At 44.8% G+C, this 24707-nt stretch overlaps 1 protein-coding gene across 3 annotated transcripts in view; it reads right to left on the reverse strand.

The window, feature by feature from the left end:
- The window catches only part of FAM120A (family with sequence similarity 120 member A), a 47296-nt gene extending 27346 nt beyond the window's left edge, over positions 1-19950 (reverse strand). For all 3 annotated transcript variants that reach the window (XM_058031679.1, XM_058031680.1, XM_058031678.1), the window contains exons 1-5: positions 19446-19950; positions 13791-14037; positions 9048-9130; positions 1459-1587; positions 895-991 (exon numbers count right to left, since the gene is read on the reverse strand). In XM_058031679.1, coding sequence (XP_057887662.1) covers positions 895-991; positions 1459-1587; positions 9048-9130; positions 13791-14037; positions 19446-19919 — 1030 coding nt within the window. In that variant the 5' untranslated portion in view covers positions 19920-19950. The remainder of the gene's footprint in view (positions 1-894; positions 992-1458; positions 1588-9047; positions 9131-13790; positions 14038-19445) is intronic.
- Between the last annotated feature and the right edge of the window lie 4757 nt (positions 19951-24707).

The following is a 24707-nucleotide window of genomic DNA, read 5'->3' on the forward strand; positions in this document are numbered from 1 at the left end:
TCAGTTTTATTCATTTTTACCTTTCAACAGAAATACTTTGTAGCTTGTGAAGTGTATTTTATGTGTCTCACCTTCTTTCAGATCTTTGTATCCCTCATTGCTGCACATTCCTATTTTGTCTGGGAATCAAAGGGAGCTTACAAGAAAATAAACCCCAAGACATGTCATAATGGAGACACTGCCAACATCACACAAATACAGAATGCTGACATTTTGTCATTTGAATATCTGACCTAGAGTAGCCTCTTAACCCTTTGATACATGTCTTTGGAAGTAAATCAAGACACCCCAACACCTTCCACAAGAGCAGGAAAAATCTGTGTCACTCTACTAGTATGGTAACTGAAGATTTTTAGAAAATTCCAGCTAAAATGACATTTTAGTGTTAAGACTGGGGCATGAGTAGGAAATCCTGTGATCACACATTTTAATTTTTAAGCCTTGAGAATAATCTGAAACACTGCAACAATGTGTGGCTGCAATTTGAGCAGGTTTGTTATTACACCAAAAAAACCAAAAAACTATAAAGGAATTTCTAAAACATGCCAGCAAGGCCAGTGAGAAATAGTAAATATATTTTAATAACTAGAAATGGCAACTCATGAATGGGAGTGGACACCAGACTTCAGCTGTTCACCATTCTCTCAAGAGCCCCAATGCCAGAATGGATGCTGCAACAGCCAAGAAGAAAAGTAATCCAGGTTGGTCTCTTCTGGAACATGAACACAACATATTCTATGAAAACCTTCTTCTGAAACCTCATCTTTGCAGGTCAATGGGAATTGCCAGAAGATAGAAACGCTTTTGTAAGATGCTGCCAACAATATAATTTCTGATTTAGGGTTACCCCAGGTTTTAGTTAAAACAAAAGGCATGGCTGCTGTCATTACTTACCTAGGTAATGTGGTGGATGAAATGGCATAGGTTTATTAGTTGCTGAGTAATAAGCAACTGCTCTCTTAAACCGAGTAACTTTGTCATCTGTTCTAGACTAAAAAAAAATAAAAAAAGTCTGTCACAAGCACATTCAGGTTTGTCACCTGCAGGTCAGCACTGGGCCGTACAGTAGATAATGTACCATATCTCAGAATTAATGCCTATGGACCCTCCAGGGCTGCAGCACTGCTCCAGTACAAGAAATCTTATATCAACCCATTTAAGGGTAAAGTTTAAACATTTAGTCTTCATGTACAACTGATTCTCAAAGGCAGTGCACACAGCTAGGCTAAAAACCCCTCTGGTTATCAAGAATTTAAAGCACTGAGGGTAAATGCAGTATTTTCACCCTCAGAAAGCACGAAACATGAAATGAGGACAGCTGAGCCACTGCAAATATCAAGAGATTCCTATTATCAACTGATCAAATCACTATTTTATCAAGTGCAATTCTTCAAGACAAAGGTACAGCAAAATTGATTAAAAAAAGAAAACAAGACAACATTTGGCTTTATGCTTTACCTGCGAATGCTGAAAAACATCTTTTGCTATGGCATCCAGATCAGAGGTGTCCTGAATGTTGCGGACGTAGTCGGCCACGGCTTTGATCACCACGTCACACGGCGGCAGAACCAGCTGGTGAGCACGTACCTGTGGGCACACACGGCGTGAGCGGGCACGGCACAGCTGAGCCCCACTGGCAGCCCTGCCCTGTGCCCACACCTACCAGCTACTTCTGGGCCTTCCACTCTGCTTGGAAAATGTCACCTTCAACAGGGACTCACACAATTCCTACTCACCTCTATGTAAACCTGCTGGTTAAGTACCGGCTCCAACAACAAATGTCAACAACGCTGATTCCTTTACTGCTTTCTACTTGCACGTTTCCCTCAGCACAAAATGCTTCATCTAATTCATCATACATTATAATCTTCACCATACATTCACATATATATGCCAGGAAATATTTTGACAGAGTTTATTTTCCGAGTGTAAAGTGATAGCAGAATTGATGAAAAAGACCCATTGGAAACCCTGGACTTCCACCTCAGCATTCAATTGCTTACTCCTGAAAATAAATGATGACTTGGCTTATGATTATGGGAATGGCTGCTCCTATGTGCCCTGTGTAATCCTCAGTGGGGAACAGAAGCTTCAGGCCAAGGAGCCATCCTGGACCTCTGCAGAATTCCAGGCAGGGAGCAGGGCTGCCAGCTGGATCTGAAGAACTCCTCAACTATCAGCAGCTTCTGCTCCCACCCCAAGTGCTGCACAGGCTCACACAGACAGGAATGAGGTCTCCAAACATGTGTCCTACATTCTAGAGGAAGCCTGAGCAATTTCTAAAAATTCTGGCTGGAAGCTTTGCACAATTCTGAAGCACTCTTCTTGGGCCTATAGGAGCAGCTAGGTTTTTGCTTTTAACATCTTTCAATCTGTTTGCAAAATTCAGTGATTCAGAACCTGAGAGGTGACTATTACTATTAGAGGTAACTAACAGTTCTATTTTTAAGATACAAAAGAAATTTAAACAACCTTTATGAGTCTTTACTGCATTCTACACAGAGAGATCACACTTTACTAGAAAATAGTGCAATTCAGACTTGTCAGAAACATTTATGCAAAATTTTGACTAATAATTTGTTAGTTTTATCTCTGCAAATTTAAAACCCTTACCACAACTCCTTTTCATTTTATATGGGGTCTAACATATGTGATTATTTTCTTCCCTGCCCTTATCTGATCTACTTATGATGTGATTTCTTACACTGCTCTCTTCATATTTAGACCATGGAATTCTTGCCCATTTTTATTAATTTCCTTCTCCAAATGTCTACTCTTTACAAATGTCAAGATACACATTCTATATCTGGCCATTCTCTACCAGAAATGAGCTCTATCTTTTAGAAGCCTAAATTAAACCAAGAAACAGAATGGTTAAGGGACCCTAGTCATCCAGTTCCACCCCTGCCATGGCAGGGACACCTCCCACTGTCCCAGGCTGCTCCAGCCCCAATGTCCAGCCTGGCCTTGGGCACTGCCAGGGATGCAGGGGCAGCAACAGCTGCTCTGGGCACCCTGTGCCAGGGCCTGCCCACCCTCACAGCCAAGAATTTCTTTCCAATAACAAACCTAAACCTGCCTTCCCCTTCAGGTTAAGACCATTCCCTCATGTTTTATTAGTCCATGCCCTTGTGAAAAGCGGACAGTTAAGAACAGTTTTGTTTAGTGTAGTCAGTGGCAGGCTAATTATTTCTAACTCAGATACTAAAATCTGAGTTTACATTAGTGAATATAGACAACAATACTAAATATAGATCACACTCACATGTAAGTTTACAGTCACAAATATTGGTGATGAACTTTTGCCCACATTTTGCCAGAAGGAAGAATAGATTTTCTTCTCCCTGGTAATCCAAGTCAGCTGCTGAACACCTCCCATTTTCCTCCTATGTGTAACAATTACCCATCTCTGAAACAGCTGAATCATTCCATGGCTGTGTCATGCTGGATGTGCTCTCTGCAGAGCCCTTGCAGAAAGCCTGCACTGCTCCCTGAGTGTTCCTGCAATCTCTGCTTGGAAATCCAGTGGATGACAGAAGTGAGCAATCTCCCGTTGATTTATGTGTTCTCCATGATGGCAATATTGAATAAACCACACAAAGCTGCCATCACATCACTGTGGCACTAAAGGCCCTGCAAGTATGAAGCCCAAGTGAGGCCTATCAAGGGCTCACCTGGCACACTGCTCCCATTGAGCTGCCTGGAAACAGCCTCAAGATCTCACCAGAGCACAGTCTTAAATGCTGAAGTGAGACCTTCCGGAAGTATGTTTTATAGACCTAGAGACATCTCACACATTTGGACTTTCTTCTATTACAAAGACATCCAGTGCAGATGTGAGAACATCCTCAAAACTAAGAATATCATGACCAATGCTACACAAAATTCTGAAATGAAAATTGTGAAATAAAAAGTACTTTCCTGATATTAAAGAATAAAATATCATGCTATTAATTTCAGAACTCTCCAGAAATCCAAAATTGTAGATCTTCTACTGAAACATAACAAATATTTCTAATCCTGTGTGCATTAAAATACAAGCTAAGTCTTACTGCATGCTAGGACTAGGAAAACTTCAGACTTGCAGCGGAAGTTACAGAGCATGTGTTTGTTGGTGGTTCAAACTTACCTTCAGTGTCACACAAAGCATTTTAGAGCAAAAGCAGCAGCATGTTTTACCAATTTCTTATTAGAAGTTACTCATTTCCTTTATCCTCTAGAGAAACCTTTCAGACAAGCAACAACACAGAAAATCAATTCTGGAAGGCAAACATGGGGGTGGGTCCCACACCTGCAGGCAATCAGGTTGGAGAGCTTACACCTGAGAGGAGCCCAGTTTCTTTGCTAGTTGTAAAAGGACTCCTTCAGTTTGTGACAGCACTGACAAAAATCACAAGTCACTATTTGTGCACTCTGAAAAGACTAAGAGGGGAAAGGCAATGAATTCTATAGGGATGTTTGTCAAATTGAGTAGCATTACAAACACAGAAGCAGCAAGATAAAAATGTCTTGTGTTTGACAAAATAAATTTGCAAAAATGCTTTTTTGGAAGAGAACAGACTCACATAAGCACAACTCCATGGGATGATCAGGACAGTGTAGAAGTACCTAAGCTACACTTGGGAAAAGCTCCCTGGCTCTGGGAACACCTCAGCATTTACTACTGTGCCTGCTGGAAACAGATAATTGGTTCAGTTTCATTTTCAAAACATTAGAAAAGAGACCTTGAACATTCAGTTGCTGTGAGGCAACACACAGGGAACATCTTTTTACCACTGGTGAGTGAAAAGGCTGAAGATATGAAGAGGAACATGAATTATGCCAGAAAGCAAAGGAGAGAGCAGAACCACAAGCCAAAGATGTGATACAGACTTCATGAGACCTGTGGACAGCCCAGCACACTCCCAACCTGAGGGCTGGGCTGCTATCCAGAACTCCCTGACAAGCCGTAGGGATGAGCCAACAGGAACCTAGAGGAATTCTACAGCTATAGAATGAACCTTGCACCTGGGCAGGAATGACCTCTGGCTGCCCCACAGGCTGCAGGTGTGCCAAGAGGGACCCACAGCTGGAAGATGCAGCAGACAGAAGAGGAGCTGGGGCACCCTGAGCAGCAGGAGCACAGCCAGCAGAGCCAGGGATCCCCCTCAGTGCACAGCACATGCACTGCAGAGCACTGCACTCTGTCTGGGGCTCCAGCCCTGTGTCAGGACAGCTGAGCTGGTTGCAGACTGTCAGAGAGGAGCAATTGCTCTGGAAAGGCTGAGGGAATGGGGCTCATCCAGAGTGGCAGAACCAAGGCTTTGTAAATACAGCCTTCCACTACCCACAGAAAGGTAACTGAGCACAGAGAGCCAAGACACCAGACATACCCTGAAACAAGAAGGGCTCAGCACACAAGGCAAAGCATCTTCACTGGTGGGGCCATGAAACCACAGGGCAAGTTGCCCAGACAGGCTGTGCAGTCTCCAGCCTTGCAGATTTTCAAGACTTAGCCTAGGCAGTGCCCTGAGCAATCTGCTCTGACCTCAAGCTCACCACACTTTTCACAGGAGGCTGCTCATCACTAGATGACTTCCTGAGATCCTTTCTGACCTGCATTATGATGACCCTTAGCATCAAAAACCCCACAAACAAGGCACTGACCTGAAGTATATCCTAATAGCGTCACCTTTGTCATCTGAGCAGCAGCAAATTACCTAAGCACCTACTTCAAATATTGGTCTCCCTCTGGCAAACACCCTCAGAAGTCAACAAACAGCAAGACAGGAATTTCCTAGAGAGATTCAGAGAAGAAGCCTAACCTGCATAATCTGGATTGCTTTCTAGAAGCATCTTTGCCTCTCCACTGAAATGGAACAATGAAGGAAATGGAGTTTCCCTGCATACTCCTCTTATTTATAAAGGGAGGCTGCATTAAGCTTTGTTTCTAAGGTTACCTTGTGAATGAAGAGTCAGCACTTCTTCCGTGGTCTGTGCTCCCAAATAGGCACCAATTCCTTCCAGAGTAAGAAACTGCCCTTCCAAATTCATTCTGACAGTATTACACATTGATCTTGAAGCTTCATACTGTAACCAGTTTTTCCAGAATAAGAACCAAATTGTCTTTGTCTTAAAGATAAATCTCAGAGCACACAAATAAAAAGCAGGGTAAGATAATGCTGGTTTACAAACAAGGTCTAACAATCAGATGATTCCTCAGAAAATCTCTCAACTCTCCTTGTTTCAAACCCCTGATTTGGGTGGTCATTTTAGTGAACTCTGACCTCAGGGAGGTGACAGGACTCAAGCGCAGGTCTGCACTCTTATGAGATTTTTCCACAGGGACATTTGAACAGATGAGATCCTGACTCAGATCAGGTCACAGAGCCAACTTTTGATTCCTTCTCCCTGTTGCAGCAACAACAATTCCTATCTCTTCTTTTATATTTGGTCATGGAATCTTCCCAGTTCTGTTAAGCTGACAGTAATTGTTGGTGTCTGCTGAAAGGCTTTTCATCCAGCACAGAGACCTTGTCCTTACTCTTGGGTTCATTTCCTTCCACATGTTAAGGTATGGAGTCTTCAGTCAGGCTTTTAATTTTCCTCCCATCTTCCTATTTCTACTCAGCTGTTCCTGCATGAACACCCCTCCAATAAAAACAGAGGTAGGGGTTCCTGTGGTTTGTTTTTTTCCCCTCCTCAAGGTGACTCCAGGGGAGACCCAGCAATTTCTACCAGCAAAGCTGGTAGTTTCTTTTTTAAGTTACCCTTTTTCACTGGTGAACTGGCAAAGCTTCTCTTGCAGGAAAAGTACCTCTTTTGCTACAGCATAATAAAAGATTGAAAGAGAATGCAGGAAATAAACTGTATTTTATTAACTGTCACAGTTCTCCCTGAGAAGCAACAAATCCGGCCACTGGAACAGAATCTGTCAGCTTTGATGCTCAAGACCATACTGCTCTAAAGACAAAAGATTAAAATCTTTACACAATGAGAAAAAGCTTTCTAAATCCTGAGCTGAATAAAGTGGGATTAAAGCCCTTGGTTCCTGAACATGAAGAACACTCAGTTGTGACTCTAAATAGACACAACAAAACAAAGTTTGTAAGCACAGCCCAAGAAGGACATCCTGGGGAAACACAACAACTTCCCGCCCCATTCTGAGGTCTCATGAAGGCTTGTGCTTTTTGGGCATGTTCTGAAACTACTCCTTGCTATCAGCCTTGTGGTTAATAGAAATGTTTTTTAGGTTTTTTTAAGCATTCATAAAATTTACAAGTAATATCACTTTGCACACAGCTCCACTGAAGATATCCCTACAGAGAGCTGTGGTGACATCACTGATACACCAGCATGTCAAGGAAATGAAACTCAATTCATGAGCTCCTGAAACAAGCCATCATTTCAAACCATGAGTGCTGTAAAATTAAAGCTGAAGCAAACAGGCAGTTGTTCCATTCCCAGTAACTACAGCAGACTAGTTTGCTGCAGGTATGTTCCTTCTACCTGCCAGGCAGGAGACAGAGGTGCTGTGCACTGAACAAATGGCCAGCAAGCTGCCATGAAATTCAACAAATCCTGTGTTGTGACAGTCTCTCCTCAGTCAGGGCACTCATCTGGGGCTCTGCATTGCATTCAGTGCAGCAGTTTTCACAGAACCCTTAACAGCCAAACGGGAACTGCTCTCAATATCTGATCACATTGGCCCACAGATAAAATCCAGCAGGGAGGAGTGCCTGTGGCAGGCCAGGATGCTCTGAGGGTACACATTTCACTTCCTTGGGATGCCAGCCACAAAGCCCAGTTGGCATTTCCACTGAACAGGTACATCTAGATGCAAAGATGACATATCTAATTTTCACTTAAGTAATTCAGTATCAATTTTGAGGGCTTTCCAGAAGGTCTAGGTGTCTGAAGTCATAATCTGACCTGACTGACAAGTCTACTCAGGCTAGACATCAGGAAAGAATCACCAGAAAGTTTACCAACACTTGGCAAAAGTTGCTACATTTTAACTGTTTAATAAAAAATGAAAACACAGGCACACTCACTCATTTTTTCACCTCGAATTTTAAGAGGAAGGAGCAAACATGCATGCAGGCTTTGTTTTGCCACTAGAATGTGCTGACACTTACCTTTCTAAACACCAGAGCAGCAGCAAAATAGAGGATGAGTGGAACATCAAATGTCACAGCTGTCCACTAAGCAATGCATGTGCAAGCCTTGAAAATTCTGCTGAAAATCTGGAATCTTATTTTAAATTCTACCTTTGGCAAAACAAGTTTTCAAGGCTTAATAAACTTCCAGAACAGAAGGGGAAAAACCTGTCTATTTTTGCTGTAGAGATAACTAAGCAGTCTGACAGAATTTACAAAAAGCAGATTATTTGCTACATGGTACACCTTAGGAGAAAGGCAAACATATGTATCTGTTGTGGCAGAGAGAAAGGTCACTATGATCCCATTCTCTGATGTGTCCAGTTTCCCTTTTATAGCCCTCTACTTGGCAGATGCACGAGGCAAGTGTGATGAAGCAGCAGAACACACATGCTGTAAACTAAGAGCATCAGGCAATTTACTTGTCTCAACTCCCCCCCTCCAAACCTACCAAAGGCCACTTTAGCTTTCTCATGCAATCTGTTTTCCAGTATATTTACACTTTAAATACCAAAAACAGATTATTACACACAAACTCAGAGCAGCAGAAAATAAAACAAGATGGTAGGAAGATATACAGCTCAAACATTTGATAGCTGAAGAACATGACCAAACAAAAACCTCTCCTTTTCAAGAAAGAGGAGAACAAGAAGCTGCATTCTGCAAGCCAAATCACACTGGAGCTCTGACTTGTGTGGCTGAAGGGCACTGAGGGGGATCACACAGGATAAGTTTAGCCTTGTAAGGCCAATGACCCCAGGTATCCTCTGCAGCCAGGCACTGGGACACTTGAGGGTGACTGAGCACAAGGGCCTTGCAGAGCTGCTTTCAATTAAGCTATCACATTGCTCTTGTTAACCAGTAGTACTGATTTTAGCTTAATTTCTCCTAGTTATATTAAATTTGTACCTTAAGTGAAGCTAGTGGATGTTCTGGACCAAGTAAACTCCAATGAAAGGAAGCCAAATCTTCATCAGGTAGAATGTGGTTACCTGGAACATAATGCAGAACTCATTTAAGTGCACTGTAAAACATTTCACAGCTTCTACGTACAGCAAACAAATCCACAGTCAGTCCCCAACTCCTGATCAAGAGGATTAACAGATTAAACTTGCAGATAGCATTCTGTTACTCCAGAAAAACCTAATTAGCATGCTACTGCTGCAGCAGCAACAGCTCCTTGGTGTGTGTGAGGACCACTCTTCCATGAAACAGCTCACTGACACCAGCAACAGGGCCAGGCACAACCAGAGTCCACCTCAAGCCAGTGTGTCCTGCTAGGAAATCCTCAACAGATTTCACACTGCAGGTGCAGGAGAGTAAGAGCCTGTTCTCTTGCTCCCTGACACAGGCTGGCAAGGCCTTTCTGCAGCCCAGCACGTGCCACTAGTGATCCACATGGGAGCTGCCCCTGCAACCTGCACTCTGCTCCACTGTGCAAGCATGGGGCAAGCAGCAAGGCAGCAGCCAGGTTTATCCAACCCTCGGGAACACCAGCAGCTCCAGCCACACTTAGCAGATCCCCAGCTCCTGAAGGTTCTTTTCATGATCTGACCAGCTCAGATGGGACCTAGTGCTGTCAACAGGGAAGGATTTGGGAAATTATTCTGTTCTTTCCATGGACAGAGATAGAGACTGTATTTACCACACTGCTCATGCCTAATGGAAGATCACCTATATTGTTGTTTGGTTTTTTTCCAAAGCACATCACACTAAAAAAAATTATTACTAGGAAGCATTTTAAACATTTGTATTAATCAACCTCTGATGGAGTTCAGTGGCTGTGTACCCAAACTTTACAAAGAGCTAAACAGAATGTGTTAACACAATTCTGGCAGAAAATTTCAGGATCTATTCAACACCTGGCTTTATGGAGCAGCAGTTTCTTAGTGAATGCACTGTTCATGAAGAATATGAAAAGATTCTCTGAATATTACAACAATTGTTTTCTTTCTTGTTAGGTTGTTTGTAAAATCATCTAGTTTGCTCTTAATGCTCCTTAACCTGCAAAGCGAGGCAAGCTGCCTGGTGACAAGCAGGTGTCCTCTCAGAGTGAGAAGTCTTTGTGTCCAATCAACACTTCACCCACTACTGAGATCTCCAGCAAGGAGATGTTATAATTTTTTTTTTTTTTCATTAGGAGCTAAACTTTAATCTCACATCAGAAAGATTCAACAAGTTTGCATCTAACAGCCACACTCACTAATCTGGTCAAGGTAAGATTAGATAGTCTTTCTAGAACAGGCCTGCAAGAAACTACTGTAGCCAGAGCAGGACAATTCTGTGCTGACAATCACTCCTGCAGATGCTACCTTTTAAAACAGCCAGGGTCTCTCTCCATTCCACCAAAACTCCAATTTTGTTTGGTCTCCATCTGTCATTGCAGTTAATTCATGACCCAGAACACATACAGGCAGTGTTCAATCAATTCTCACCATGTACACTGAAATGCAGCAGTGTCTTCTGTGCTCCAATTAAGAAGTGATGCCTGTACTCACCTTATGTAGTTCTAAAATTTTACTGAGGAGCAGAACAGGATTCCATAACTAAACATGTTACAAAGTGCTGTCACAGTGGGAAAGAGATCAGTGTTATATAAGCAACCTCTATTTCTTGACCTGGCTGAACAACCTCAACATATATTGATTTTTCCCAATTTAATGGCTTATTTTAGTGTATGCCTTAGGTTTTTTTTTAAAGCAATTAGATACTAATTGAAGTCACTGTCCTTTCTAAAGAGTTCACTGAATTGGAGCCTATATCTCACACTGGATTTGTTTTTCTACTTGCTGAAGCTTGGGTGCTTATCTTTTAAAAAATTATTCTGAAGTATTTGAGTCAAAAGTTACAAAAGAACCCAATTCAACTCTCTGTTTACATCAGCAGCAATTAGAACAGAAATTTTTAAGAGCATGCTCAGAGGATGCAGTATCCAGATCACATTTTAACCACCCATTCCAAGAATACCCTTTATATTACAATGCTACAACTATAAACCCTTTCCAGATGAGAACTGTAAGAAGGAAAAAAACCAAACTGTAAACCAAGCCAACCAACCACAGTGTACACAGAACCTCATCTGAAAGCAATCTTTACAAGTTTGCCTTGTTGATACAGTCAGAAAAACATTGTGAGGGGATATTTCAATAGAAACTTTATCCCTGAACAGAACTCAATCCCAAATCACTTGCCATTGAGAACAATTTTTTAACTGCACAGTTTACAATCATTCCTCAGGCATCTCCAACTGTTCAATGTGAAACTGAAACTTGGAGGATGATTTTCCTTTTTCAGCATTTCTCAAATTAATTCTTGGAGTTAATGACAAGAAAGATTCTGAACACAAAGAAAACTTTAGTTTTCTGGATAGAGGGAAATACATCTGCAGCCCTAAAGCTGAATATGGATATCACAGCTATAGTGATAGTTTGGGCCTGCTGGAATTGCAAACATTAAACCAGCAACTCAACTGTAATTATTTCAGAACACATTCTTTTATTCCTACACAAAGTACTAGCATGGGGAGTTATACTGCTGCACCCAGAAAAAAATTCCTGCGCCTTCCCATGTCACCAAATGCTCACTCATTCCCTCCCATTGTGCTTTTCTTTATTCCATTTAACACAATCAAAAAAGATTCAAAGAGGCCACAGGAATAAGGATGGAATAACCTGTGATGCCAGAGAAGTCCTCAGATATTCAACAAAAATATAAAAAATTAGATTAGAAAATGAGCCAGCCTAATTTAAACACATTCCATGCTTCACACACCTATATGCAGATAGGAACCTAGTATTCTATAAAAAAAAAAAAAAGTTACTGTATTACCAAGGTTGCAAAAGTTTAAACATGTTGCCCATACTTCAAGCCAAACTGTATCTGTTTGTTGTCAGCTTATATAATCACTTCCTATCCAAATATCTAAGGTTCCTAAAATTCACTCATATAAAAATAATAAAAAAACTCCAAGCACAGGAAGATCTTGAGAGTATCTTCTCTTCTAACCCTGATTTCCATGAACTTTATTCTGCTTACTCATACTGAATACATACATGTAGGAAATGCAAAGGAATACTCAGAACTAAACTTGTAGCTGACCTGGGGGTTTTTAACCTTTGTACCAATTTGACAGGGAGGGAGGAAAGCAACCAAATCTCTCTAGAGCAATCATGTGAAATTACCTCAAATTTCTTTCTTCTAAGAACATGCTGAAAACTATTTGGTCATGAAAGACAAGGGAGAAAAAACAACCAAGAGTTTCCTGCATAAAACTGCAAAACCTTCAGAAACTCTATCAGAACTTATCTCACCTACTGCTTGATATAAGCAAGCAAAGCCCCAGCAGACCGTGCAGCTGGAATTGTGTGGCAACTTAAAGCCACACTTCCCATGAAGTCCATAAAGCATATCTGCATCTGGGAAACTGCTTTTCCAGCAGTAATTATTACTCACTGAACTGGCATGCCCTAACTTATTTATAGACTCCAAAAAAAAGCCAAGCAAGTTGTCTGTCATGCAATTCCTGCAACGGCAGCTCAGCCATCCTTACCACTGCCTCCCCCCTACACCTGTGCAGACAGGAGAAACAAACGACAAAATCAAGTCCAGCTAGCCAAATACCAGTGGCTGTCTACTGCAAGATCCATTGGGTCTTTCCTTCTTATTATGGAAAGTGCCTTCCTGGACTGGGAACAATGTTAAGGACCACTAAAATATTAGCATTTAAAACAGTGACACAAAGCCTCTCTCACTGAGAGCTTTCAAAGAAGTTTTATTCCTCTATCCTGTTACCATTCTTAATTTGTTTGCACAGCATGACAAGATTGAGAACATGGCTGTTCCCAAAAATCATTCAGAATGCTATTATAAATAAATCTTATTCATTGGAGTCAACTTTGTCAGTACTTAATTCACTCTTCTGTCTGAGAGAGTATGACAGTTATTCTCTACCACTGCTATGGAAATAGAGTGTCTTAAAACTCTCCCATTTGAGCAGAAAAGTGAAACTGGAGACATTCCCACCTATGCTACTGAGTATGAGGAGCTCATGGGCATGAGAAGCAGGAGTGCTAAGAAAGTACACAGCCAAAACCAATGGAATGGTACAAGGTCAGTCACTGGTGCTTTCAGAAATGCAGAGTTCCACTCAATAATAGCTCAGCATATTTCTGTTGCACCTGACATGCTGCCATATTTGTCCAACACTCATTTCTGAGGGGAAAAAATGCCCCAGCAAACCAAGCACCTTCACTCCATAGGTGTTATTTTTAGGTAGAATTCAGGACAAAAGCATACTTCCCGTCAGGAAAGTGTACCACTAAAACTAGACCTCATACACTATACAGGACCCAAAGTAGAACCACAACTGTCCTGATTTCCCCCACCCACAGAGAACATTCTGGCTAGGCAGAGCTCAGTCAAACCCTTGCTTTCAGCTCTTCTTTCTAGACAGCCACAATTTGCATTGCTCAAAGGTTTCTATAAACTGGCATGTCTGACCTCAAACACACATGCAGTCCACCTCACACAGCAGGAATGTCTGGAACAAAAGGATGCCTTTCCCCAGGTACTCTGTCAAATTACACACACATTATTTTAAACCCGTTAACAGCAACTGAAATCATAAGGCTGACTAGCAGCATCTTCACTTACCTAAAAGAGCAGCAAAAATAGGAAAGCGATTTGGATTCAGGTCCAGTTGCTTGGCAACTTCATGCATTAGGTATTGGCTTGTTGTGAGGCTTTTCCCATTCCGGCTCAGTTTTAGGGCATGGGCACTGAAATAGTAAGGGATGTTGCACAATGCATAATCGGAGTCATATGCAACCAAACCATGGAAACCCTTTTCTCTGCAGAAAGCAATTACTTCTTGATGATGATCTTCAATGCTCTGTGCAACCTAGAGTAGAAGATAGAGCAATTAGCTTCAGCGTAAATGGAAGCACTGATTGATCACAACTATTATGATATAGTGGGTCGTTCTGAAATGATACACTTGAATTTAAAATACTCAAGATATTTTTGAAGGAATTAAAAAAATCCAGTGATGCAGCACATACAGACAGGACCCAAGGAGCACTTGGAAGCACAGCACACACTTCTGCACTGGCATTGTGCACTAGTGAACTCATCTGAAAAAACTGCTTATTACCAGAAACATTTCAACTCTGAAGACATTACTGTTCCAGTGTCTGTACCAGCTCATGGGAAAAGCCTTGAGCATGTGGCTACTCCAGCAGTTCAGCACATAAAGGCGTCCCCCATGACCAAACAAACTCATGGCACCTTTTAAAGTTTTTTGAGCCTTTTAAACAGGCCAAACACAACCACAGATGAACAGAGATAACTTTGTTGACCCTTCAAATGCAAACCTTGCTGCATTAAGCCAACTTTTTTTCTCATTTCCACCTTCAGCCAAATCCCTTCACACACAACTGAATCTGATGGTGCAAACTGCTTTGAGTTTTTAGCCCAAAATTCACCTCTCCACTCCTGCTGCCTAGCAAAGCCCATATTTTAGGCTACAGAAACCAGATGACTTGAATAGACATGTGCAGGGAGACATGGGCCAATGCCTAACGTTGGATATATAAAAGGAACCCTTTCCAATCAAGAAGCTTATACTGAAACTGGAAGTCCCATGAGGACAGGCCAGGACCCTCAGCCCTGCATTCCACCATACCTTCAGAACTGGTACAATTACAATATGCATAAAGCACACTCAACAACAGCCAGCTGAGGAAAGTGGAGGGGAAGGGATCCCTTTGGATCCCCAATGCTTCTGCCATCCACAGACACAATACACATTCAGCCACACAGAAATCCTTTTGCAAGTTGGGTGTTGGTATAACCCATCCTCACTGAGTTATCCCCTTTAACAACAATATAGATGGCAAGTTATCCCAAAACAGACCAGTACAAAACTACTAGCTTCAGTCTCCACAGCATACATGAATAAGCACAGCCTTAGTGCCAGCAAGGATATTTATTTCCTCTGCAGAACAGGAGACAAGGTCCACAGCCCCTGCAGTCACCCACAGCAAGTTTGCAGTGACCCTTCCTCTTCTACCCAAGTCTTGCACTTGCTGAAGCTGCTGCTGAACTACCACATTCCAGAGAGGTATGTCAAATGTTAATTCTCCTGTGCACCTCTGTGAGATGCTCCCTTTCAAGCCAGACCCTGAGCAGCGAAAGTCAGCACCTCACCTGCTCCTGCAAACAATGACCAGCTCACTAAGCTCTCCCTACTACTAATCCTACCATCCCATAGTCCTCAGAAAATGTTATTTCTTCAGAAACCTCCCCATGGACTGTTTTTGAAATTTACTTTGTGACAAGAACACACACACACTCATTTTTCTCACAATGATGCTGCCCTCTAGCATAAGGTGTGGGAGAAACCATAAACACTTTTGGAAAAAATTTAAAGACATCAGATTTACATAGTTCCTAACTAAAGGAATGCAACTTAGGCTTTACCCCACCCCCACCCACCAGTCTTCACAGGTTTTAAATTAGAAAAATCCCTCCAATGTTTTTTAATTAAGGGTAGATAGATTTAAATTATGTCCATATCTCTAAACCCAACCTCTCTGCATGCACAAGCAGCTCTGATCTATAAAAAACCAAGTGAGAACTTCTTCTGCAGCACTAGGTGTGACATGGGTGTGCAGATAACGCAAGAGGAAGCTCTGTGTGCAGCTCCTCTGATTTTTTATGAGCTATTTCCTCTATCTCCACAGCCTGTAGTTCCCACCCCATTTTATAGAGCTCTTTAACCCAGCAGGAACCTGCTGTGTGCTCAGGGAATACCAGAATCCATCTTCAAATAACTGAACCATCACCAGGAAAAGAGTGGCATTTACCAAAGTACAGTTAACCCACAAAGCTCTGACAAGATGGAAGTAAGAGAGAGATCTCATGGCTCTCAAAATGCAGAGGCACCCAGAACAGCAGCTTCAAAAGCAGAGGGATGTGGTGGAAATCACAGTCAGGAATGTGGAACCATTCTCAAGTCTCAATCTTGTGTAAACATTAATGGTGCTGCCTCAGAAAGAGAGAATCCTGCCTGAGTAAATACACATGAGCACCTTGAGGTACTGGGAACAAAACAATCCCCCCAAGTATTAGAGTTATTAAGAACTCCACTACCTAAATATTTCAATTTTAGCAAACCTACTTAGCATAAAAGTTTCTTTTAAGAATTATTCTCCCCAAACTGAAAACCACCAGGTCACAATGAAACTAAGAACCCGCAGGATATTTGTTATAACCTGGAGGAACCTGTTATTTTTACATCCTGCTGAAACCATCTGTGAGTGATTTATAATTGTTCTGGATAGAAGACATTACTTTTTCTCCTCCCTAATTACCAAAATGGATTAAATTCATGGCCACTTCCTAGCTTCACACAGAAACCTACTCCTGACTCAAATGCTCATAAAAATATGAAAATCAGTTTCACATTTAAAGTCAATCAGTATTCTCAACCCAACTCCTCAAAACAAAGTAAGAAAACACTACAATTTAAAAACTGTTTTATGCATATGTAGATTTTTTAAAATCACCTATACAAGTAAATAAAAATCACACTTTCAAGATGCATTTTGCTCTGTGGCATCAGGAGGGCTACAGCAGAGTGTGTGAGAATAAAACTGAAGGAAGATTTAGAGAAAAAGATATATGTAACAAAGCAGATTTAGAAATATAATGAATCATGTAAGAGAAGAAGAACAGCAGAGAAGGAAAGTGCTTTAAGCTCAGCAATATCTTTGATGTGTATTATGCATGTGACCACTATAAGCATGAAACATCCTTCCTAACCTGAAAATTAACCCATTACAACTAGATTTACCATCAGAGTTTCTGGACAACTGAAAAAACTGAGGCATCAAGCAGAAATTGCTGATATCCTTCCCATCCCCAGGACATCCGAGCAATGCAGAGAACCTGTGCAGTTGGGACAGGCATGGTGGTGGCTCAGTGGTGTGGACAGCAACATCTCTCCTCCCACACCCCTCAGTATCTGGTAAGAAGTTGTCAACTCCTGGGGCTAACCCAACACAGACAAATAAATATACACCTCATAAACCTTCTCTATCAAACTGGGGGGGATACTGTATTTACTGAGATTTTGCAAGTTTGGGGTATTTTTTAAATTTCTTTAATGAAAAGTGACTCAGTATGAGTGTGCTCACACTGCTGTGTGAGATTAGGAATAAGGCCTGTCACCAAGAAACCATAAAGGAGCTAAAGCAGCAGCACTGGAAAGTAAACAAAATCCTACAGGGTAATACCTTTGTCAAATGCACCAACTCCGTTCAGATGTAATGTACCTGAGTCAGATCTGTAACAGAAAATGCCTAACAAACTAACAGCCTCTTCAACACACCACAAAACTATTGCAAGCATTAAATTCCCATTGATATCAAAATAGCTGCCTTCCTGTTGGGTACTATGCATTTTTATGTTGCATTAAACCATGTCTCTACTTTAACACACTAAAAGAAAAAAAAATTCCTTCTTTTACCCCATTCATTGTTTTTACTAATGATCTCTGGGTCCCAATAAGAAATGAGGAAGATTTATAATGCACCCAGAAACAGGTCAAGGTAAGGACCTTCACTGCATGGGCCCTAAAACTTTTTGCTGAAAGCACAAAACTATTTCCTAGCAACAAAAGGTCCCCAAAAATTCAAATGATAGGATGTTTTACTTATTGTGCAAATTCCCACCATCCAAAAAATGCAACACCATTTGGCTTCTACGATGACCAGGAAAAATGACTGCAGCAGACACGGCCACAACTCCTCACTCTAAGCAAGGCCGAGCCCAAGGCATCACGTCTGGCAGAGCTACACGTGCCCTGCAAGAACGAGCTTGGCCTCCACTTCCAGTTTGTTCCACACACGCTTCGCCTGGCGCAGCGGCCCCGGCCTGCTGACCCAATCCCGGCCACGGCCCACAGGGTGGGACCTCCTCTGCCGAGTGAACTCAGCACGGCTGCGCTCCAGCTCAGAGCTCCTCCACACATGGGCCTGCCCAGCCAGCGGGGCACTACGAGGGAGCAGCACCACTCCCGCCCTGTCGGCAGAACTAGGAGAAACTTCACCCAAAGCCACCTGTGGGGTGAGCTCCTTGGAGAGAGGCCTCTGCACCCCAGGCCTGCAGCCCAGCCAGAATGTTTCTCATCCGCTGAAAGGCCAAATTACATTAAAGTGCTGCTAGTGATCGACCAATTCCCAAGATAACATAATATTTTTCTACCGACAAAAGTAATTTAAGATAATAAAGCAAGAATATGTGCTTCCCTCCTGCTGCTCTTCCCTCCCCAGCAGGAAGGTGAGCAGGCAACTCCTAAAACTGCAGCTTCATCCCCGGGCTTGCTATTCCAGTGTCTTGTGTTTCAATATACACAATCGCTCAGCTGAACAGAAACCATCGTAAATCAGGAACGCCATGTGGAGAGATGCGACGTGGTCATATCCTGCAACCTTTGAAATCGTAGCCTTTGAGCGCAAGACGGCCATGAAGCCCAGCTCCGACATGAAGGGCTGTTTGTGGGGCTGGAAAACTGAGGTTGCCCCTTAAAATAAGGAGTTTAAAACAAGAACTGCCAGCTTGGCACTGCTGATTGCCCAAAACTATAAGTGACGCTGTTATGGAGTAAGGAGCCAGTTAGTCTACAACTGTTTTTAAAAGCTTGTTGATATTGAGAAAACGCTGAGAAAACACGAGAACCTCCATAAAGCCAAAAGTGGCACCCCTGCGTTTTTTGCAGCGAGCCATTTCCCCTTCAGCCCAAGTTTAAAACACCTCGCCTCAGCCGGGAACTTGTTGCAGATCCATCCTGTGCGAGAACTGATTAATTTTTTTTTTCCTCCCTCAATAATGAATTACAGAGATGCTTTTCGCCCACCCGCTCTCCCCTGCGGTACCACAGCCCACAAGGCAAGAAGGGACATTTTGAGTCAACGGAGCGAAAGAACATGGAGGCAGAAGCCGCCCTGCCGCCGGGCCGGGCCATGGGCGCTGCCAGTCGCCCCGCCAAGGCCTCCCGGCCTCCGGCCTTGGGGGGGCGGCGGGCAACGCCATGTAAATAAGCCAAAATCCCCCGGGGATTGAGGCCGCCGAAAGTTGTGCCGCCCCCGCGGGTCTGGGCGACATTTTGAGGCGCTGAGGGGAGCGGCTGAGGGTGCCCTCCCTCCCCCCGCGGGCAGCCCCCGCTGCCATCTTGGAGCCGGGAGGGAGCGGCGGGGAGGGGGCGCCGGGACCCCCGGGCGGGGGGGACTCCGGGCTCCTCCTCACCTTGATGTGGAAGCGGATGAGGGCCAGGCGGATGCAGTGCGCCATGCAGACGGGCGGCAGGAACCAGACCTTGGGCGGCGGGGTGCCCTTGTTCTGGACGTGGCTGACGATCTGCTGCGCCGTCTGGCGCTCGTTGCCCTGGCGCTTCACCCACTCGTGCAGCCGGGCCTTCTCCAGGGCGCCGTTGAAGAAGACGAAGAGCTCGATGTTCCCGTTGAAGCAGGCCTTGGCCAGGGCCGCCAGGTAGCCCAGCATGTGGTTCCACTGCCCGCCGCTCACCCAGTCCGTGTAGAAGCCGCCGTAGAGCCGGTGCAGGCAGTTGTCGGCGTCGATGAGGAGGCGCAGCGGGGTCTGGGGGGGCCGCTGGCGGCCCCCACCCACGAGGCTGCCCCGCGCCAGCTTCTGCAGCTCGACGGGCACTACGGCGCTGGGGCAGTGCTTCTCGATGTAGTCCTGGAATCCCTGCACTCCCATGGTGAGGACCGGGCGGCGGGCGGGCGGGCGAGCGGGGGCCCGGCGGCGGCGGCGGCAGCAGCGGGGTCTGGGCTCGGGCCGGGCGGCGCGGCGGCGGCGGCGGGCGGGCGGTGGGAGCGGTGGAGCCGGGTGGGAGCGCTGGCTGCCGTCAGTGGCCGATCAGGGGGGAGTTGTATGGATTAGTGGGGGGCTCATGGCTGCCGCGGCCGCCATGTGCTGCGCTCACAGAGCCATGGCTCGGGGATCCGGGCGGCTGCGGCTCCGACTGCCGGGGGGCGGGGGAGCGGCCGGGCGCGCAGGAAACCAACCCGCCGCCGCCGCCGCCTGCGGCAGCGAGAGCGGAACGGGCGGGACTTGGCGGCGGCGCCGCTGCCACTCACACACCGCGCGGGGCCGCGGCGGGAGCGCGGGGCGAGCGGAGCGCCCTCGGCGCCGCCCGTGCTCGTAGCCCGGAGCCCCTCACGGCCCCCTGCCCTGCCCTGCGGCTCTGGCCCGGCCCGGCCCGGCCCGCCCGCCGCGGCCGTTGCATAACCCGGGCATGCGCGGGAGCGCGGCGGAAGCGAGTGGCGGGGAAGGGGAGGGGGCCGGAGGCGGGGAGCGGCGGGGGAACCGGGGCAGGGGTCTCCCGGATCGGCCCGGCCCGGTCCTGGCCCCGCGCTGCTGGCCAGCGGCGCTCCATCAGCCCCGCGGCCGCCGCGGCTGACCCCGCTCGGGAGAGCGGCGCCCCGGGCACCTGTTGCTCGGGGGTGTTGGGCCGTGCAAGGGCGGCAGAAGAGGTCCCACAGCGCTTCGGTTCCGCCCGGGGAGCCGGGGGTCTCCCGGGCCGGTGCCGCGCCCGGCCTGGCCACAGCGCCTCCGGTGAAGGTGACCGGCTGGCCTGGCCTCTCCCGGCTGAGCGTTTGCTGCTGCTGGTAAAGCTTCCAGATCGTAGAATACCCGGAGCTCGAAGGGACCTGCAAGGGCCATCGAGTGCAGCCCCTGGCCCTGCACAGACACCCCAACAATCCCACCCCGGCTGTCCCTCAGAGTGTTGTCCCAATGCTCCTGGAGCTCTGGCAGCCTTGGGGACATGGCCAAACCCAGGGAGTCTGTTCAGGGCCCCAGCGGCCTCTGGGGGAAGAACCTTTCCCTGATGTCCACCCTGACCCTGCCCTGGCCCAGCTCCAGCTGTTCCCTGGGTGCTGTCCCTGTCCCAGAGCAGAGATTGGGGCTGCAGCCCCTGGAGCTGTGACCTCAATCTTCCCTTCTCCAGCTGAGCAAACCAAGTGCCCTCAGACACTCTTTGTAGGGCCCCTCTGGCCCGTTCGCCATCTTCTTAGCCCTCCTTTGGACATTCTCTAACTGCTTAAGATCTTTCTTGTATCGTAGCACCTGAAACTGCACACAAGACTTGAGGTGAGGCCACAGCAATGCAGAATAGGGATATGCAATCACCTCCCTCAATGATTTTGGCAGCCTTTTCACCTTAGACATGCATAAAGTGGCAACTGCTTGCATCTTGAGATCTGCCATCCACAGGGCAGCCAAACTGTTGCCATAACTGATAAATGAGTATAAGTATCAACTACCAGGGAAGAAACCCATAAATGAGCATTACTATCAATTACTGGAAGAAACCTGCTCTTCACTGCACAGGCAGTGAGGAATTAACTGTCTCCGGTTGTACCAGAAGAAATTATTTTTTAAATGGCCAAAGTGCCCAAGCTCCAGAGGTTGCCTGCAAGTTTATCATTGCAATAATACCACAGCACCTGAGCAGTTCTTTGTTGTTTAGGTGTTGGAAAACTACGGAAAGTGTCAAACTGCTGATGCTGCATGTTCACATTAATATTTTATTAATGAGGAAAAGCATATTGGTAATGAGATTTCAGTCATGCTGGATTGACACCCACAGTAAATATTCCCAGCAGGGAATAGCTGTTGCAGCAGGGGTGGGCCAGCTCACTCCCAGGCAGTGAGTCCCATGGATGTGTGTCTGAGCCCGACTGGTGCAGCATCAGCATGATAGAATAAAGAATCCTGGAAAAGCTATGGAAGTAATCAATGACAAGTGCATGTTTCTTCTTGGAAATCTCTTTTTGCAGTAATCTGAGAGTGTGGTTTCCTAAGTAAATATTCTGATCTCTTTCTGAACTACTTTCCCCTTAGAACTCTTAGATTACCCTATAAGAATAGGTATGCTCTAGTAACATTGAAATAATAAAAGCATTTGGAAGGAACTTTGAGGAACGCACAAAACATGGTAGGAGGCTAGTAGTGCTAATAGAAGGAAAGTGGATCAACAAGAAAGAACTTAAGAATTTCAAACATCCTAAAAAATCACCAAAATTTGGTCAAAATAACAAGTACTGCCACACATGAGGTGCCTAAAAATCAGACTTTCAGACAGCCCTGCATGTATCCAATGCTCCAGCAGTGCAAAACTTGATCACAAACAAGCCATTCTCTAAGTAGCCTTGTGAGCAATAACTGAGTCAAGAAGAATTCACTTCTTGTCGTGAATTGTCTCACAGGGTCTTTAACTTCTATAGTCTTAGGAATGGCAAATAATCTATAAATAAATTATAAGTTTGCTTGTGTCTTTTTCTGTTTTGTTATTTAGGAAGGAAACTAGTCCAGAGCATGTGCCACCAGGAGCCTGGCTGTTAGCATCCTTGGAGTCAGGGCAGCACAGCAGAACTGAGCACTGCCAGCTTGTGCCCAGCCACGCACAGCCCTCCCTCCCCAATGAGAAGAGAGAGGAAAAGCATAAGGGGAACAAGGTGCTTCCAGAACTTATTTAATATAAACTAAAAGTTTGGCCAGACAAGAAGACAATGGAAAATAAGTTAAATTTATGGCAAAACAAAATTACTCTGGAAAGCAGGTAGATTAAGCTAGACTTAAAGAGCAATTAATCAAAGACACAAGGCAAACAAAGTGTTTTTTTCATCAACCAGCAGCAGAAAGCCTGCAGGATTCATCAATCTTCTACTTCAGCACTGAGACACGTGTTCTACAGTTCCCAGATGTTGGTTGTGTAAGGGAAGGGTTAATAACAGTTGGTGTTAAAGTCAGTGACTCATTAGGAGTGGCTCCCTCAAAGGAAGGAACTGAACAGTCATTAGGAAGAACTAACGAATAGCCATGTCAGAGCAAGAGCAGAGATGAACGTTATCAGTTTAGTCGTGGTTCTTCTGTTAAGGAAGGTCAGTCCCACAGCAAGATGAACATGGACACAGCCTGTGGAACAGACTGGCCACTGGGACCTGAAAGGTACGTCTGCCTGGGGGGAATAAACGCATACATTATCCATGGGAAACACTTGTTCAGTGTAATTTCCCTTAATATTTCTCCTCTTTTCTCAGCCTGGTGTATCTTGCTGTGGACATGCTGCCCCAGAAGTTCCCTGTTCTTGCTGCTGTAGAAGAGCTCCCAGCCTTCACCTCACTGCCAGGTCTACAAGTGGCCGTGGGCTCACCCTGTGGGCAAGTGCTTTTCTGCATTGCTACTTCAGCACTCACAGTTCTAGGCATGCTGGTCACTTAGTCGAAAAAAGTTGCAAAAATAAAAGAAATTGAAGAAAAAATGTTGAGGCTTAAAAAAGTGTTGGGGATAAAGTCTGTCACTTATTGCAATCTTGCTCTGATTTTGTATCATCGTATTTGCTACCACCTGTGACATCCCTTTCTTGTCTCTTATGTTGCTGCAATTAAACTATACACCATCACACAACATTTATAGAAGGAGGTTTTTCATGTTCAGATATCTCCACAAAATATCAACAAGAACCATCTTGCTTGAGCAATAACTTTTTTCAAATCTCTGTGATATTTCGGGTGGAACATTTTTCTCTTAGGACAAAGATGTGCATGTAGAAGGCACATCGCTGAGTTACTTAAAACATTTACTGGTCTCTGCATCAGCTCTCTAGGGACCACCAGTTCAAAGAAAAGATGATTCAGAAGGTAGCATACTTTACTGGAGCCACTGCTATGCTCAAACTCAAAATTTCTGCTTGTCCATAGAGGCCAACCCTTGAGGGGTTTGGCCCTGGACATATGTGGGGTAAACGATGGTGTTGCTCCAGCAAACTTTTAGGGCAAGAAAATGACTGGCAGTGAGTCCTCTGAGTGCCTGGGAGAAGCAGACTGGAGGAGGAGGAGGGGGCAATGACGCTGGCTGAAAGAATTCCTCCTTTCAGAGAACAAGCAGCGCTTTCACAGCAGTGGATGCTCAGCCACAGCACACACTACACAGATTACATCGGGGCCATTTGCTGCCTTTGATTAGTTTTAAGAAACAAAAGCATGAAAATTTTAAGTTCTAAAGTTGAATTTTCAAGAGAAAAAGCATAAATAATAAGGGCATTATGGAGGGCAGTGGGAGCTGGTGGGGAGCACTGCAGCCTCAAAAACCTGGAACAGTAGTGTGCTGTTCCTGTGGCAGTTGTGTGAGACATACAAAAAGCAAGTATTTAAAGCCTATTCTACTGCAGTTCTTGCAGGACCATTGATAATATGATGAAAAGATACTAATAGAATGCTGCAGGTTGATGTTATAACAGATAAGAGGCACTTGCCAGTGGTATGGTGAGAGCACATCTGAGCTAAAATACATCTACTGTGGCCATTTCAGAAGAGCAACGGTTTACACCCCCAACACTTTAAAAACACGTCATTTTTGTTGGCATTTATGAAATTAACAAAAGTATCTCAGGCATGAAAGAAACAGATTTAGCTTCCTAAATGTGGGTAGGGCTGCCTGGTTTGGGAATACCATCCATGCCAGACCTTTGCTTTCAATCTG

This window comes from Melospiza georgiana, chromosome 11 (assembly GCF_028018845.1).
Source record: "Melospiza georgiana isolate bMelGeo1 chromosome 11, bMelGeo1.pri, whole genome shotgun sequence".
In the NCBI taxonomy this organism is placed as follows: Eukaryota; Metazoa; Chordata; class Aves; order Passeriformes; family Passerellidae; genus Melospiza; species Melospiza georgiana.